Here is an 18,818-nt window from a genome sequence, read left to right as displayed (position 1 = left end):
GTATGTTCTCTCCATGCACGTGTTGGTTTTCTCTGGGTACTATGGTTTCCTCCCACATGGTAGGTTAAATGCAGACTCTAAATCGTTCATAGGCGTGAACGGTTATTTGTTTATTTGTACCCTGCAATTGGCTGGCGAGCAGTCCATTGCAGAGGATACAGGCAAAACACAAGTACAGGAACGAAAAACACTCAACACATAAATGAAGTAACAACAGAAAACACCATGGCAAAAAGCCACAGGCAGGTACTAACAACTTGAAAGCAGAGGAACAATGACGAGCAGCAGACGAAGACTGTCAGGGACAATCTGGAAATTAGTGCAGCTATGAGCAGGGCTTTAAGTAGTCATGGATGACTACTTGGTAATGGATGATTGAGCACAGGTGTGTGCAGGATGGCCGGCTTCCTGCTGGTCAGGATTAGGGATCGACCGATATGGTTTTTTTTGGGGGGCCGATGCTGATACCGATTTTTTTACCGATACTGCTTTTGATCCCTCCATTTACATGAAAAAATGACCATGATAACAAATATTAGTTGGGTTGGGAAACAACCCAGATTGGGTTGTTTTTAACCCAGCATTTTTAAGAGTGTATGGAAGACATGTATGAGTGCACTCCCTTCAAGGTGTGCTGCACACCTGCCCAACCAAATCATTCTATTCATCTCTACCGTTGTTTTACTACCCAGCCAGTGTCACCAGCCAGGTCCAAAGATCACTTCATTGTTTACTCAAGCTCTCACCCAGGAGGCTCGAAGGGACTACAGCGCTTCCTTTTTGAACCTGAAACCTCGACTGGTGTCTCCTCTCTCGCCATTTCCTCCATTCTGTTTGTCTTTCATCCAGTTGGGGGCCTCGGCAGAAACCCCCCAACTTTTCCGCTCGCAAGAGGCTGTATAAAAGCCTAAATGCAAGTTTTCCTATATTTAGGCCATGTGTCTCTAAGAGCAGAAGACATAACGGACGCAGACATTTTAGTTCTGTCTTATTAAGGTATGTGTTCATTTGTCATTTTATTATTCTTGAACCACAGCCTGACTGTATATACAACCAAACCTCAACTACGCTGTGATGTCATCATAAAAGTATAAAGATTAACTGGTCATGCTGTCGTTAAACGTAACCCCACGCATCGGGTTGGGTTGGTTGTCCAGATGCTTCTCTTGTTTGAGACCACTTTTTTGGACTTCCACTTCCTCTTTCAGGTGATTATTAATACAAGCACACATTTTGGATGTTTGTCTGGTACAAGCCAGTCAAACGACGGGGTTCATATCACCTCGGGTAATCTTTGTGGTTATAGATTATCCTTCTTTGATTTGCCTCAGGTGCAAAGGGTTGACTAAGGAGTGGCATAACGTTAATACAGCAAAACTGTCATGCATCTTTTCCTGTAACAATGTCACGCTTTGCATTTTTTTCATCAATACACACTGGGTAAAAATATTTTTTCCACTAGATAGAGCGACTCAAGTGCTGCAGCAATATAATCACATTTTACAAACCAATTTCAGATTGACATTTGCAATAAAAGTGACTGTCACAATGATAAAATGAGCTAATCATACATATATTGATATGTATTTATGTGGTAATGTCGGCCCTTTTCTCTCCAGCTGTACAACATGAAGAAACAGAGCTAAAGATGGGATCAGTAGCGTCATACTGTGGCCAACTGTGTGGGAAGCAGCAAAAGACCGGTGAATCATTTTGGATTTTGCATTATACATGTACTGTATGCGTTGTATCGCTTATGTTGTTTTTTAAAAAAATATAATATACTGTACATTCTCCTGACCAACAGAGGAGCAGAGACTCTTGCGAGCCAATGACAGACCTTTCAACCTATCCTACCACTATGCAGTGAGTACAGCAGATAGTAGAAGTAATATCACAAGGATATAACGTTTCTCTTTTCGTTTTACTAGAACAACGCCATCAAGACGTCCAAATACAACGTCTTCACCTTCCTGCCGCTTAACCTCTTTGAGCAGTTCAGGAGGCTGGCCAACGGCTACTTCCTCTTCCTGTTTATACTTCAGGTAGGCCGTCATTGGCGCATGTACACCTACACGCTGTAACAGGATGTAGTTTAGAAACGCCAATGAGCATATTTTTTTTTCTTTTTTGACAGCTCATCCCACAAATCTCCTCGCTCTCCTGGTTCACCACGGCCGTCCCCCTTGTTTTGGTACTTTCCATAACAGCAGTCAAAGATGCCACTGATGACATCGTAAGCTGACATTACAATATTACAAGATCATCATCTTTTAAATGCTGTTTAATACAGAAACTGATGCAGCATATTATGTTTTGATGTTATTTCATTCAAACAGAACAGACACAAAAGTGACAAACAAGTGAATAACCGCAAAGTGAGCGTCCTCATTGACGGAGAGTGAGCCATTTCACTTTTCTCCCATCATCTTAAATTGTGTATTGCACGCATGAAAAGCTTGTAAAAAAAAAACATTTTTTGATACTGTTAAATAACTGTGTGTATCATTTTTATTCTGGTAGACTTCAAAGTGAAAAATGGATGAATGTCCAAGTTGGAGATGTCATTAAGCTGGAAAACAACCAGTTTGTCACAGTAAGTACAACAATGGTATAACTACAAAATTCACATTTTTCGTCTTACTGGCTGCACGTGAGTAGAGTGGTTAGCATGCAGGCCTCACAGCTAAGATACCCAAGTTCAATTCCACCCTCGGCCATCCCTGTATGAATGATTGTTTGTCTATATGTGCCCTGTGATTGGCTGGCGACCAGTCCAGGGTGTACCCCGCCCCTTGCCCGAAGACAGCTTGGATCGGCTTCAGCACCCCTCGCGAGGATAAGCGGTAGAAAATGAATGACTTCTATTTTCTGTTCGTATTTACAGGCGGACCTCCTTTTGCTGTCCAGCAGTGAGCCTCTCAATCTGGTCTATGTTGAAACAGCAGAACTAGACGGGTACACACAATAGACGGTTTAATACTCAATGTATGCATTCTTGCCTGGTTCTTCCACATCGTCCTTCTCATGTCCTTGTGGTCTCCCCCAGTGAAACCAATCTGAAAGTGAAACAGGCTCTGACTGTCACCGGAGAGCTGGGAGACAGCATTGAAGCACTAGCCAGCTTCAATGGTGAGATGTTTATTTGGGGTTTATACTCGGGTGAATATGTCTACCGTATATATCTGTGGCTTGCAGGTGAAGTGAGATGTGAACCTCCAAACAACCGCTTGGACAAATTTAAAGGGACGCTGACAGCGGAAGGGCACATGCACTCTTTGGACAACGACAAAGTGCTCCTCCGAGGATGCACTCTGAGAAACACAGAGTGGTGCTTTGGACTGGTTATCTTTGGAGGTAAACCACCGCCTACCACTTCACAATCACAATGAACCTTATGCCCGTTCACTGTCCAACATTTCCCTGCTGAATACAGCTGAATCTGAACGACCAACCTTTTTACAGGTCCAGACACCAAGCTGATGCAAAACAGCGGGAAGACGACCTTCAAACGGACCAGCATCGATCACCTCATGAATGTCTTGGTGCTTTGTGTAAGTTTTAATCACACATGCAAGACTGATTGAGTCAAGTCTGAAGACAAAACATTCACATGGGTGTTAAGTTGCTGTGTAATGAGTTTTGTGTTCTTCATGAGTTGACACCGTAGCTCAGACTGTTATATTGAGTAAACCTATTTCCAATAGGTTAGCAAGCTCCTTGTGACTTTTTCATAGCTCATGTGACTCGTGTGCACCACATATGAATATATGTATATATATTAGGGTGCATCAAATTTGAATGGGAAATTTTAATTTCATAATATCAATTTGGTTGGCATTCCATTTTTTTCTAATGAACATAAAAATGTCTTTTGCAAAGTTTTGAGGAAATCCATTGAGATTTCGGGGTGCCACCTGATACATAAACTAGTCTAATTGTCTAATCTAAAAAAGTTGACCTGGAAATGTTGAGTACAATAAAATTTAATACAGCATCATTTTCTATAGGGTTATCAAAGTAAATATATTTGTTTTCTCTTTGGGCAGATTGGGTATTCCTCAGAATTCAACTTTCAAGATTCTCCATTCATTTGTCCTATTGACAAAATGAATGGCGGTAAATGGGACATGTTCACATGGCCTTACCCTGAATTTTATGTAGCAGTCATGGATATTTGACATACATATAAAGTTTAAACATAAATAATAAATGGACAAGTGTATATCACATTATGTAGGACTACAGTACTACTCTCAATAAACATGAAGCATCAGTAATACTGTCTACTCTATATTACTCTTGTTGATGTTAGACTTGCTATTGCTAACTGCTATTAGCTAACTGTCATTAGCAAACTGGAGCTAGCTAATGTTAGCTACAGTAGAGGCAATGAGCACTAAATACCTATAAATATGACTACAAATCATTCAAATTACAAAGACAAAACCACAAATTTGGTAGTAATATGTAATAGGAGTATGAATACCAACAAAAACATAAAGATCACCTGAGAGTTCTTGAGCTGCAGTCTTTGCTGACCTCAAATCTCCATGGCGACCATTGAACTGTTCACCACTTTATTCCACAAAAACACCCCTAAATAATCATGTATTGGAAAAATATTTTCTATGCGTTGTTTCTACATATATTGGAACACTTTTAATACCCAGCCATATCAAATTTCAATAATTGTGTTTTTTGATGCACCCTAATATATATATATATATACATATATATATATATTTTTTTTATATGAATTCCTATTATTATTTCCTTTCGCCAATCAGATTTTTGGCTTCCTGGCATTCATGTGCTCCGTTCTGACCATTGGAAACGCAATCTGGGAAACAATGGAGGGGTCAGTGTTTACCGTGTTCCTCCCCCGAGAACCCAGTGTTGATGCTCCTCTCTCATCATTCCTCACCTTTTGGTCCTACGTCATCGTCCTCAACACAGTGGTGCCCATATCGCTCTATGTCAGGTATGTATTCAAATGGCTGACTGTGGCACCACTTCATATTTTTCTCACATCAGATTTTTGATATGTTAAGCGTGGAGATCATCCGTCTTGGGAATAGTTTCTACATCGATTGGGACAGGAAGATGTATTACCCCAAGTGTGACACTCCCGCTCAGGCGAGGACCACCACTCTGAACGAGGAGCTGGGTCAGATCAAATACATCTTCAGTGACAAGACCGGCACCCTGACGCAGAACATCATGACCTTCAATAAGTGCTCCATCAACGGCAAAAATTACGGTGAGCAAAACACTGATTAATTACTGTATCTACTGTGATCCAGTGTAATAACAATTTCTGATTTCTTTTATGTGTCAGGTGAACTGTTTGACTTTTCAGGACAGAGGATGGAAATAACAGAGGTGAGATATATGATTGTTTCCTGCGCAGTGCGCTTGAACGGCTCATCAGTGCACAGTGCACTGCTTTGATTCCGGTCAGCAGCAGTTTGGGGGCTTCTGCTCAAGGACCAAACCATTTAATGCACATGGAGGTGGCCGGTCAAGGTGAATAATGAACCTTAACAGCCAAAAACCAGTAAAAAATAGTGGCCCCAAAATGGGGCTAAACACAGCCTAGTACTTTTAGTATCGTGACACCTGTTCAAGTCCCTTTCTCCGCTTCTTTCTCCCTGCAGAAGACACCAAAGGTCGACTTCTCGTGGAACCAGCTGGCCGACTCAAAGTTCATTTTTCATGACCACAGTCTGGTAGAAACGATCAAGGAGGGCAACATGGAGGCTCAGGCCTTCTTCCGTTTGCTAGCACTGTGCCACACCGTGATGCCTGAAGAAAAGAAAGAAGGTGAGCCTCCTCCTCATCACATTGTCTACAGTTCTAATACAAAATCATCCCTTTCCTCCCAGGGGAGCTGTACTATCAGGCTCAGTCTCCTGATGAAGGTGCTCTAGTCACCGCCGCAAGGAACTTTGGATTCGTGTTCCGCTCACGCACACCAGAGACCATCACGGTCATAGAGATGGGCGCAAGGGTCACCTATGACCTTTTGGCGGTGCTGGACTTCAATAATGTACGCAAGAGGATGTCAGTCATAGGTGAGACTGGAGGCAACAAAAATATAAACGCTATTTATGCTCACGTTTTTCATGACAAAACTCAAATATCCTAAACTTTTTGGAGTGGCCTTTTATTAGGGCCAGCTGTCATCATGCTGTCTCATCTGCATTTCCATGAAGTGGATCAACTATAAATGCTCACGAATACAGATTTAGACAGAATTGTAAACAATAATTGAGAGAAAAATGCGAGCAAAAAGAAGCGTTGGTTTATTTTTATACTTGGACTGTTCTTGCCGTTAATTGGTTCCAAACCCGACCGTGATGAGTGATTTCATGCAAAGGATTCCTTATTTATGAATTAAATATTTTGCTGTGTGTTGAAAACTTGTTTAGAACTCCTAAAGTTTTTTAAATTATTGTTAGAGCCCTCTACACTCTTAAAAATGCTGGGTTATTTTTTTGACCCAATCGCTGGGTTGAGCCTGTTGGGTCATTTAATTGGGTTATTTTTATTGAGTTGGGTATTCTGAGAAGCCAATTCGCTGGGTTATCTCTGTTGGGTGCTGAGTTATTTGCTGCTGGGTTGTGATTTCCATTATATTGTGCTGGGTTATTTTGGACAACCCAGAGCGTTGGGTAGAATTTTGGACATGCGCAACAAAGCCCCGCCCACAAACTTACTTCGTTCGGACCCCACATTTCATCTGAGGAGACCAATTTCAGCACGGAGCAAGGTTTGTTACATTCCCACTATTGTTTTACAGTATAAATGACTTTATATTATTATATAACGCTTCATAAACGTGTTAAAATGTAAGTTCGTGAAGCACTGTTGAGTACTAGCTTGAGGAATCGATCGGTAACCTTAGCAAACTTCCATTCCCTCCAAAAGTGGCAAGCGAACACATTCGCTGGCGAGCTATGTAGGAACCAAACTATGTTGTTGAAATTACAAGAGACATGTGTGATAGTTATGAGGACAACGTCAGTTATCTCGTCAATTTGCCATTTTATGTGATATCAAGTTAAAGAATCTCGTGAATTAATACGAGCGTGCTGATGAACCGGTGTTTTTTTAAGCTAGACTGCTGCATGCTAGCGGGCTTCCGTTAGCCACCGATAGTCCACTGTATACTAATCAGTTTGGGCGCGAATTCGACGACAGTTTTGTAAGTCGCATATAAATGTCGAAAATACTTTTGGACTACTGAATCTTATTTCATTTCATGGTATGTTTGTTCTTATGCACCCTCTTTGTGATGTTTCAGTTCGCTGAAAAGTATCTATGGATGAGTTTGTCAGTTCCAAATTGACTGAGTGGCAGCTACCGGGGCTGATTGAAAGGTAAGTCATCTTCATGCCTTCATTTTATGGGTATTGTTTTACAGTAGCTACTGTGCCTGCTATATGTTATAGACATAAGAAATGGCGGTGGGTCAGTCACTGTTGCTTGTACCAATACCCAAATTTTTAACAGGGTGAGCCATCTTGTGATTCCAATATATATTGCTGTTATATCAGCCTGCGAGTCAAAGTTTGCTCACCACTGCTCGAGACAATGATGACAAACCCTCTATGGTACACATTATGATCCCAATTGGTAAAAAAAAATGTTTGGGGTGTGTTTTTGTGTTTTAATATAGACCAAGTAAACATAATCGAGACATTTTCTCAATATTATTTTAGGGTTGATTGCAATACGACAACACTGAACAGTAGTGGAACATATTGAAAACAGTTTTATCTAAAATTGTAATATATTATAATATTTAAAACTCATGTTCTCAACAATCTGGTAATGACACCCATAATTGTCCTACAGATGCCAGGGGAGAAGTTGCCCATGACGTTGCTGCCCATCCTGCTCCCTCCGCCTGTGTTTAAAAAGGGCAGGAAATTGGCCCGGGCGAGTATTCAGGAGGTGAAGAGAGCCTTCATCGATGTTAAGCTGGTAAGTAATTTACCTTTCAACAGAAATTAAAATGTAAATGAATTGTGACATGACTCCAGTTGTTCTTTTACACAGTTTTAAAGCAGGACTCTTTTTATGAGGAGCGACTTGAAAAGATTGTATTTCGTGGAATGTGTGACAGCGTAACATTTGGCTGTTTCTCATTTCATGAAGCACTATTCTTACAAGTTGTAACTTGGTGTAAGTTGTTACTCCATAGTGATGTGTGACGTATAAACCACAGACCAAACATTAGACTGGCCAAACCCCCCGAATAAATTGTTGAACACGCCATTGACTTTACAGGTGTCACACTTCTCCCCGTAGAATATATATTGAAATAGCTTCAGTAGAGAGCTGATGACAATTGCTCTGCACTGCTAGAAATACTTACAAAATACTTACCTTTTTTTCTTTTCTCATCATAGGTCGGAGCTAACATGGTGGAATACTTGCAGCAGGCACAATCGCCTACCCATTTGTGCTGCTGCTCACAGAGCCTCTTGTTCTATGTATATATCACTCTCTCATAGCTGTCCCCCTCACCCGTTCTTAAAATGTTATTTTTTTGGACATAATTTGTTCATATGTGAAGGAAATGTTGTGAGTTGTTATATTTGTATGTTCTGGAAATGTAATATAAATATATTATATATAATAAATAAATATTTTATTGTTACATTGGTGTCATTGTAATATAATATTAATATTAGCATACAATAAAAATAAATAAATTATATATATATATATATATATATATATATATATGGTATATTGGCAACCCAACTTGTTGGGTTGAAATAACCCAGCCGTGTAGTAAATATGAACCCAGCGTTGGGTCATATGAACAACCCAATGTACAACCCAATTGTTGGGTTAAGAGAACCAACCCAACTTGTTGGGTTAAAATAACCCAACGCGAGGTTGGTCCTATATTTAACCAGCGTTGGGTTGGGAAACAACCCAGATTGGGTTGTTTTTAACCCAGCATTTTTAAGAGTGTAGACATGAAATAACACCCCTATGATCACCTAACAATCCTGTTGCCCAATATAGTAAACATAATAAGATAAAACAAGCCATTCACGGCGTAAAGAAGATTTATGCTGGTGCTTGTGTGTCACACGAAACATATACTGACATATAGTGACCAGTGTATATATGTACAGTATTTGTGTTTTAGTACATTTTTGCCATTTTTATGCTTGAAAATGTGATACCCCATTATCTCCGTCACAAAGTGATGACTAAATTACCAAGTGATTATGATTTCCAGTACGTAACCCCGAGGGAACGCTGACTCTGTACTGCAAAGGAGCAGACACCATCATCTACGAGAGGCTGCATTCCTCCTGTAGCAAGCTGATGGCCACCACCACGGGACATCTAAATGTCGGTGTTTGATTTCTCCTAAAAATGTCCAAAGTCAGACACACTAATTGTTATTTTGAACTGTACACTAGGAGTACGCAGGCGATGGCCTCCGCACGCTGGCTCTAGCCTACAAGGATTTGGATGAACACTACATGAAGGAGTGGATGCGGCGCAACCATGAGGCCAGTACCGCCATTGATGGAAGAGAGGAGAAACTGGATCAACTCTATGAAGAGATTGAAAAAGACTTGTTGGTTAGTCTGCATTGTCTCATATTTGGATTCAGTTGGATGTTTTGTTGTCGACTAAAGCCTTCCAACTGTTGGTGGTCGATTTTCCATGTAGTACATGTAGTACAATTACAGCTGTCCCTCATTTTCAGCGGTTAATTGATTTCATATCTGACTGTGATAAATGAATTTCCGCAATACAGGATTCAATGTAGCATTAGCATTATTAGAGCTCTGTAGACATGAAATAACACCCCTATAGTCAGCTTTGCACCCCTATTATTGATCGTAAGAAGCCAAAAACTTACCACTTCCACACTGAATGTGAAGAATATTTTTTTCCTATATAAATATCATATATATACATTTCCATTACAAATACCAACACCTGTTTTAGCTTCTGGGAGCAACAGCTGTAGAGGACAAGTTGCAAGATGGTGTCCCACAGACCATAGAGCAGCTGGCCAAAGCGGACATCAAAATTTGGGTATTGACCGGAGATAAACAAGGTTAGTATTCATCACCTTTATAGTGTATTGTTTTATTATTTTCATCCATATTTAATTCCATAATTTTAGGTTGTCGGAAACCTGGAATACATACATACATACATCGACAAATCATGTTTTAATCTGCTGATGAATGAATTATGCCGGTATGCTCCTTTCCGCCAGAGACGGCGGAGAATATCGGCTATTCCTGCAACATGCTGAGAGAAGAGATGAACGATGTGTTCGTGGTGTCAGCAAGTACAGCAGAAGGAGTCAAACAGGAGCTGCAGTGAGTCCTGATTTTCATTCATTTTCTGTGGCGCTTGTCCTCATTAGCCAGTCCCAGCTAAATTCTGGGGAGAGGCGGGGTACGCCCTGGACTGGTCACTAGCCAACACTCGCCAATAGGCACAAACAACCACATTCATATCCATTGTTTAATTTAGAGTCCTGATATTCTAACCCTTAAATATCCATATATCATATTCATTCATTCATTTTCTACCGCTTTTCCTCACGAGGGTCACGGGGGGTGCTGGAGCCTATCCCAGCTGTCTTCGGGCAAGAGGTGGGGTACACCCTGGACTGGTCGCCAGCCAATCACAGGGCACATATAGACAAACAACCATTCACATTCACATTCATACCTATGGACAATTTGGAGTCGCTAATTAACCTAGCATGTTTTTGGAATGTGGGAGGAAACCGGAGTACCCGCAGAAAACCCACGCATGCACAGGGAGAACATGCAAACTCCACACAGAGATGGCCGAGGGTGGAATTGAACCCTGGTCTCCTAGCTGGGAGGTCTGCGCGCTAACCACTAGATCGCCGTACCGCCCTATCATATATATATATACGTATATATATATATATATATATATACACACACATATATATATATATAGTTCTGCTTTTTTTAAGGAGTGCAAGAAAGAAAATGTGTCCCACAGCTGCAGAGGAACCAACTGTAACCAAAGCCCGTGCAGGCCTCTTCTGGCTTCAGAAGACAGAAACTGTGCATGATGACAAAGTGGAGGGAGAATATGCTCTTGTTATAAATGGACACAGTCTGGTAAGAAGATCATTTGCTGAATCTGCTATTTCTCTCTCTTGGCCTCAGTGCTTTGTTTCACTAGCTTCCATCTGACCCTCAGGCCTTTGCCTTGGAGAAAGGCTTGGAGTTGGAACTATTGAGGACAGCATGCATGTGCCAAACAGTGATTTGCTGCAGGGTCACCCCACTACAGAAAGCCCAAGTTGTTGAACTGGTGAAGAAATACAAGCAGGCAGTCACTTTGGCCATCGGGGATGGGGCCAACGACGTCAGCATGATCAAGGGTATCATTCCACAGTCGCAGGAACATCTTAGAATTCAATGATTCTCACTTCCTGTTCGTCCATCAGCTGCACATATCGGTGTTGGTATCAGCGGTCAGGAGGGCATGCAGGCTGTTCTGTCCAGCGATTACTCCTTTGCCCAGTTCCGCTACCTGCAGCGCCTCCTGCTGGTGCACGGGCGCTGGTCCTATCTGCGCATGTGCAAGTTTCTACAGTATTTCTTTTACAAGAACTTTACCTTCACTTTTGTGCATTTCTGGTACGCCTTCTTCTGCGGGTTCTCAGCACAGGTAAGGGATTTCCACAAGCTCTAACGTTGGTGACTGTTGTTTTTTTCATATAGTTCTATTATTTATGAAATCACCTGCATGTATTACGTTCAATGGATGAAGAAGAAAACTTTAGGTTAAACTTTTCAGATTAATTCCACACTTGATTTCCACGTTACATCTGTCTGCCAAGACCCAGGATTACTGAAGTCCTCCACTAGATGCAGAAAACTAAAATAGATTCTAAAGAGAACGTTGAAATCCAAAGGAACTGAAAACATAGAATATAAATCACCCTTTATCAGAACACTGTGAGAGACACAGTCACATCGCAAAAAGCACATGTGAACTGGGAGGGCAACCACCCACCCCACCCCACCACCCCAAGCACCCATCATTACCCTGGTTCTACAACCAAGAAGAGAACTACAGTAAAGTCTCGTTATATCGATATTCTCGGGAGTCGGAAAAAATACCGATATAACCGGACTATCCATATATCCGATCCTGGGCCGAACTGCATTAAAAGTGGGCGGATCTTTGATATGGCATGTAATTTTCTTCAGAGTTCATGGATTGCGTATCTAGCATGCTTTTGTACTACAATACATTTTGTACTACAGTAAATAAAAATAAACTTACGCTGTAGTGATTACCGGTTACCGGGACATAATTCACCCCGGAACTATCGATAGGGAAGGTGTTGCCACCCGGAGGGGTAGGCGCGAGGGACGGGTGTTTTCCGCTGTGTGTGCTGCACTCTGGTGGTGGAAGTGTGAAAAATAAAGTTGACTGGAAGCAGCCGTTCGCCGTGTTCTTTTTTGGTATTGAAATCCTTAAGCAAAGATTGATTTAAGCTGCTTTTGTATCGATATAAGCAGACCAAATTGGCTGGCGGGAGATGAAAAGGGCATCGTAGTAACCGGATTATCATAATAACCGGGTATGTACTAACGGAACTAATTATATCATAAAAGACTAGAAATTTGCCGGGAAATGAAAATAGTATCGTAATAAGTAGTAATTCGTTTTAACCGATATCGATATAACGAGACTTTACTGTACATTGTTCCTCTGCTTTACAGACGACAGGACTTATTCTCCAACTATTAAGCAGGAAAGTCCCACAATAATCAGAGCCATGATACCTCTATTGTCCAGCACGTGCTTGGGGGGTGGCTCAGCAGCCAACAAATGCGGCAACTGCTCCATTCACTACCCTGGAGGCATTGGAATATGGTCCAATGTGGCCCAACCTCCAAGCCCTGCCAGATGATTCCATAATGAAGCATTATCCATAGATGTGTTTTGATCAAGCCTAGTCTGATTCTTCACTGTGGACGAGGTTCTGCCAGGAAGCTTATTCATTCGTTCATTCATTTTCTACCGCTTATCCTCACGAGAGTCATGGGGGGTGCTGGAGCCTATCCCTGTTGTCTTCAGGCAAGAGGTGGGGTACACCCTGGACTGGTCGCCAGCCAATCACAGGGCACATATAGACAAACAACCATTCACACTCACATTCATACCTATGGACAATTTGGAGTGGCTAATTAACCTAGCATGTTTTTGGAATGTGGGAGGAAACCGGAGTACCTGGAGAAAACCCACGCATGCACGGGGAGAACATGCAAACTGGCTGAGAGTGGGATTGAACTCGGGTCTCCTAGCTGTGAGGTGTACGCGCTAACCACTCGCCCGCCTTATAATCTGTTGTTGCTCTCCTCCATAGACTGTGTATGACGAGTGGTTCATCACCATGTACAACCTAGTTTACACAGCTCTCCCAGTCCTGGGCATGAGCCTTTTTGACCAGGTATGCATAATACTCTACACTCACCGGATACATTAGTTCTCTCCTTTCACCCAATGTCTTCCTCCAGGATGTGAATGACCGCTGGAGTTCCCAGTATCCTCAGCTTTACTCGCCGGGGCCTCTGAACGTTTACTTTAATAAGAAGTCCTTCATCCGCTGCATGATCCACAGCTGCTACAGCTCCCTCATCCTCTTCTTCATCCCGTGGGCCACCATGCACGACACGGTGCGAGATGACGGCAAAGACATAGCAGATTATCAGTCTTTCGCGTTACTGGCGCAAACGTGTCTGCTTGTTGCGGTCAACATCCAGGTGAGGGAGTTTGTAATGACTTTTGTAATGTAGTAGCTATCGTATAACTATATAAATATGTCTTTTATGTATGCATATGTTGCAGTTGTGTCTAGACACCTATTATTGGACAGCAGTGAACCAGTTCTTTGTGTGGGGAAGCCTGGCCGTCTACTTTGCCACCACGTTCACCATGCACAGCAACGGCATGTTCCTCATCTTCACCTCCATATTCCCCTTCATCGGTGAGTCACTGCTGCTTCGGGATGCTTTTTTTTTTATTGATAGATAGCTGCTATGACGTTGACCTCATGTGTCTGGGACTGCAGGTACGGCAAGGAACTCTTTGAACCAGCCTAACGTGTGGTTGACTATATTCCTGACAACCCTCCTTTGCAGTCTGCCGGTGATAGCTTTCCGTTTCATTATCATCCAGCTGAGACCCACCATCAATGACAAGGTATTAAGATAAGATAAGATAAGATATTAGTCCCACAAGGGGGAATTTTAGGTTTACAGCAGCGAATGTACCAGCATATATGTATTTTATACAGCATCATGGCTGCACGGCGACCAGGTGGTTAGTGCACAAGCCTCACAGCTAGTTCAATTCCACCCTCGGCCATCTCTGTGTGGAGTTTGCATGTTCTCCCCGTGCATGCGTGGGTTTTCTCCGGGTACTCCGGTTTCCTCCCACATTCCAAAAACATGCTAGGTTAATTGGCCACTCCAAATTGTCCATAGGTATGAATGTGAGTGTGAATGGTTGTTTGTCTATATGTGCCCTGTGATTGGCTGGCGACCAGCACCCCCCACGACCCTCGTGAGGATAAGCGGAAGAAAATGAATGAATGAATTTGTTTCTTCCAGTCTGTTTCGATCCAGATGTCATCCGTGTGCAAACACATGCCAACTACCTGTTTCTTCTCTGCAGGTGAGACATAAGTTGCGTAAGGAGGCCCTGCCCGCTCCCGCTCCTCGCCGTCCACCGACTAGGCGAATCAGCACCCGGAGGTCGGGCTACGCCTTCTCTCACACCCAGGGCTACGGAGATCTGGTGACATCTCGAAGGTTCCTGCTGAAACGTCCTCTGAAAAGTCGGACCACCTTGTTTAAACAAAGCGAGTCTCCTCTGGTGCAGAACCGACCACAGCATTACCGCACCATCACAGAGGATCCACAGCAGCCACGCATCCACTAGTTCAATCAAAGGTACCGACTTGTTTTGTTTACTTAAGCTGCTCTATATAAAGACTGTCAAATAGAAATACACCTTCAGGGATTTGGAATCTGCTGAAGGCTCATTGAGACCTTCCAAATGTACCATACTGTACATTGCAGTTCAATTATTGTCACCCATGCTGTGATTTGTTTGTAGCTAGACTGTCTGTGCTAAAAATACAACTTTGTACCTTGTTAATTAAAATGTAATTCTTTCCCCATGACATTGCCCTTGCTGAGGGTGATATTACTGTTCTTTCTCCTGTTTTCAATTTGTTGTTTACATTTTTTTGACGAAATTATTTAAAATACACTGGTGTGTTGTTCTTCTACACTCTTGTAATGATGTGTTTATTTACTTTATGTCACATACTTCCACGTGGAGCTGTCACAGGGACAGCAGTTGCAGTGTTACTAAAGTACCGCCAGGTGGCGGTGTTTCAGCGTCTGTAATATACTGCATGTTTTAGATCCTATTTCACTTTACCACGGTATATATATATATAACGTAACGTTTACTTACTCATCTTCATCACTTCAGTACGAATAAAAGAAATGAACGGCTACAAAAGTCAAAGCAGTTTCTAGTGAAATTTGAAGAGTTCAGTTTTAATATCATGATATTGTAGGTAAAAAAAAAAGAAAAATCCGGATCTTTGATACCTCCTGGAGGCCACTCTGAATGAATGTTATGGATTTCATATCCAAGCATAAAGACATTCTTTATTAAATGAATTGAAATTATGTTTTTTAAATGTTATTTTTTTAATATGAAATGTGATGAATAAATTATTAATTTAAATATTTTCTAATTTATTTAAGACCCTAAAAGTATATTGAGGTAGATAACTATGTAAATTGGTAAATATGTAAATTATGTGAAATGGTTAAAAAGACAGTAAGTAAACTAATAAAACCATTAAAATAAATTGATTAAATTATAACATTAAATTAAAATTAATTAAAATTAGAATTATGAGGAACTACTATAAGAATGGAAACCTGACCTCAAATGACTGAGGTACCAAAGTATATCTAAGGTAGCATGAAGAGCTGGTATCGGAAATATTGATCATACTATCAAATGAAACGATATGAGGTCCATTTTGATATTTATCATTTTAAAAAGGCGGGAGAAACACCGACATCTGATTAGGATGCCTCCTGGACGCCTCCCTGGTGAGATGTTCAAGCCACATCCGACCGGTAGGAGGCCTCGGGGAAGACCTCGCTTGTGACACCACGAGTAGCAGTCCCAGAATGGCACACACCCAGGAGCTCTGAGGTCAGCTTGTAAGGGGGACATTCAAAAACACTTTGGATTAAAGCAAAAAGCCTCCAAAACAGTTCTAATTGCTACCATAATCACAGCCTGGTTGTTTATTTCTGGTCATATTAGTGAAAATGAATTTCTCCTTCCCACGAGGCCATGCGGCGCTATCAGCTGGCTCATCATCCTTCAGTGAAGGTCACCGTATGATCCCACAGTATGTGGGAGGAATGGGCGCCGGCATGTGTTTAAAAATAGACCCATCCTACCCACATGCATGACACCCGAATAGATGATGCTTTTCTTTCCTCCCGACCAACCTAATATAGGTTTGTGACATGATATTTTCATCTACAAGGAAGGCTCTGGACCAGGAAGTTAAAATACAAACCGCAAAGCGGCATTCTAAATCCGTCTGTGTTATTGTACAATTTTCAAAGAGTCAGAGGTCAAGCGAAAGGCTGCAGGCAGGTCAGTTTCTGTAAGAAGAGATGACACAACTTGTGGAGAATTTCTCATCACTTGGCGGTCAAACCAAGCTCAGCCCATCCAAAGCGACAGGGTGCTAACTGCAAAAACTCATCTCATTGCTACTGCCTGTTTTTTTGTTCTGATTAGTTCCATTTTTACAGGTACAAAGCATCTGAACATATTTGTGTCATGGTAGTACAGTAATCTTCACTTTATTGCTGTTAAGAGGGTTCCAGATTCGACAGCAATAAGTGAATTCCTGTGAAGTAGGATTCAATATTAATAGATATGTTTAGTCACGGCATACAGTGAAGAAAATAAGTATTTGAACACCCTGCTATTTTGCTATTTCTCCCACTTAGAAATCATGGAGGGGTCTGAAATTTTCATCGTAGGTGCATGTCCACTGTGAGAGAGATAAACTAAAAAGAAAAATCCAGAAATCACAATGCATGATTTTTTAACAATTTATTTGTGTGATACAGCTGCTAATAAGTATTTGAACACCTGAGAAAATGAATGTTAATATTTGGTACAGTAGCCTTTGTTTGCTATTACAGAGGTCAAACGTTTCCTGTAGTTTTTCACCAGGTTTGCACACACTGCAGGAGGGATCTTGGCCCACTCCTCCACACAGATCTTCTCTAGATCAGTCAGGTTTCTGGGCTGTCGCTGAGAAACACGGAGTTTGAGCTCCCTCCAAAGATTTTCGATTGGGTTCAGGTCTGGAGACTGGCTGGGCCATGCTAGAACCTTGATATGCTTCTTACGGAGCCACTCCTTGGTTTTCCTGGCTGTGTGCTTCGGGTCGTTGTCGTGTTGGAAGACCCAGCCACGACCCATCTTCAATGCTCTGACAGAGGGAAGGAGGTTGTTCCCCAAAATCTCACAATACACGGCCCCAGTCATCCTCTCTTTAATGCAGTGCACTCGTCCTGTCCCATGTGCAGAAAAACACCCCCAAAGCATGATGCTACCACCCCCATGCTTCACAGTAGGGATGGTGTTCTTCGGATTGTACTCTTCATTCTTCTTCCTCCAAACACGCTTATTGGAATTATGACCAAAAAGTTCTATTTTGGTCTCATCTGACCATAAAACTTTCTCCCATGACTCCTCTGTATCATCCAAATGGTCATATGCAAACTTAAGACGGGCCTTGACATGTGCTGGTTTAAGCAGGGGAACCTTTCGTGCCATGCATGATTTCACATCATGACGTCTTAGTGTATTACCTACAGTAACCTTGGAAACGGTGGTCCCAGCTCTTTTCAGGTCATTGACCAAGTCCTGTCGTGTAGTTCTGGGCTGATTCCTCACCTTTCTTAGAATCATTGAGACCCCACGAGGTGATATCTTGCATGGGGCTCCACTCCGATTGAGATTGACCGTCATGTTTAGCTTCTTCCATTTTCTAATGATAGCTCCAACAGTGGACCTTTTTTCACCAAGCTGCTTGGTAATTGCTCCGTAGCCCTTTCCAGCCTTGTGGAGGTGTACAATTTTGTCTCTGGTGTCTTTGGACAGCTCTTTGGTCTTCGCCATGTTACAAGTTAAAGTCTTACTGATTGTATGGGGTGGACAGGTGTCTTTATGCAGCTAACGACCTCAAACAGGTGCATCTGATTCAGGATGATACATGGAGTGCAGGTGGACTTCTAATGGGCAGACTAACAGGTCTTTCAGGGTCAGAATTCTAGATGATACACAGGTGTTCAAATACTTATTTGCAGCTGTATCACACAAATAAATTGTTAAAAAATCATGCATTGTGATTTCTGGATTTTTCTTTTTAGTTTATCTCTCTCACAGTGGACATGCACCTACGATGAAAATTTCAGACCCCTCCATGATTTCTAAGTGGGAGAAATAGCAAAATAGCAGGGTGTTCAAATACTTATTTTCTTCACTGTATGTCAGAGGTGGGCAAACTACGGCCCATACAAGCTGGCAACATGACTTGCAAGTCGGATGTCTTATTCAGTAAAAAAAAAAAAAAAGTAAAATTCTATAATTTGTTGAGGTCTGATGTTTAAAGTGCTCCTGAAAAA

At 41.8% G+C, this 18,818-nt stretch overlaps 1 protein-coding gene and 1 long non-coding RNA gene across 4 annotated transcripts; both read left to right on the top strand.

Moving 5' to 3' along the window:
• The first annotated feature begins 736 nt into the window (after positions 1 to 736).
• Positions 737 to 15,360, top strand: LOC131110850 (phospholipid-transporting ATPase ID-like). 3 transcript variants are annotated; one of them, XM_058064012.2, is made up of 28 exons: positions 738 to 996; positions 1,620 to 1,703; positions 1,808 to 1,866; positions 1,932 to 2,045; positions 2,138 to 2,236; positions 2,340 to 2,401; positions 2,524 to 2,596; positions 2,888 to 2,958; positions 3,050 to 3,132; positions 3,199 to 3,357; positions 3,466 to 3,554; positions 4,791 to 4,984; positions 5,055 to 5,263; positions 5,342 to 5,385; positions 5,661 to 5,826; positions 5,889 to 6,077; positions 9,269 to 9,384; positions 9,456 to 9,620; positions 9,994 to 10,105; positions 10,271 to 10,376; positions 11,012 to 11,162; positions 11,245 to 11,428; positions 11,495 to 11,718; positions 13,430 to 13,513; positions 13,581 to 13,826; positions 13,912 to 14,050; positions 14,135 to 14,265; positions 14,740 to 15,360. In XM_058064012.2, exons 2-28 carry the CDS (start codon positions 1,649 to 1,651, stop codon positions 15,004 to 15,006), a joined length of 3,591 nt encoding a protein of 1,196 aa, XP_057919995.2. In that variant the 5' UTR covers positions 738 to 996; positions 1,620 to 1,648; the 3' UTR covers positions 15,007 to 15,360. The 3 variants fall into 3 exon arrangements, with proteins under 3 accessions (XP_078650439.1, XP_057919995.2, XP_057919996.2); XM_078794313.1 differs by having other exon boundaries at positions 737 to 996; positions 3,050 to 3,357; XM_058064013.2 differs by lacking the exons at positions 738 to 996; positions 1,620 to 1,703; positions 1,808 to 1,866; positions 1,932 to 2,045 and having other exon boundaries at positions 2,160 to 2,236; positions 2,340 to 2,378.
• Positions 6,600 to 8,617, top strand: LOC144901149 (uncharacterized). Its single transcript, XR_013629320.1, has 4 exons — positions 6,600 to 6,775; positions 7,310 to 7,385; positions 7,864 to 7,992; positions 8,421 to 8,617. It is a non-coding gene; the product is annotated as an uncharacterized LOC144901149 (long non-coding RNA).
• Positions 15,361 to 18,818: the final 3,458 nt, after the last annotated feature.

This window comes from Doryrhamphus excisus, linkage group LG10 (genome assembly GCF_037039965.1).
Source record: "Doryrhamphus excisus strain RoL-2023G ecotype Guam linkage group LG10, RoL_Dexc_Guam_v1.1, whole genome shotgun sequence".
In the NCBI taxonomy this organism is placed as follows: Eukaryota; Metazoa; Chordata; class Actinopteri; order Syngnathiformes; family Syngnathidae; genus Doryrhamphus; species Doryrhamphus excisus.
Note: the sequence above shows the minus strand (reverse complement) of the source record. Positions and strands in the feature narration are given on the sequence as shown.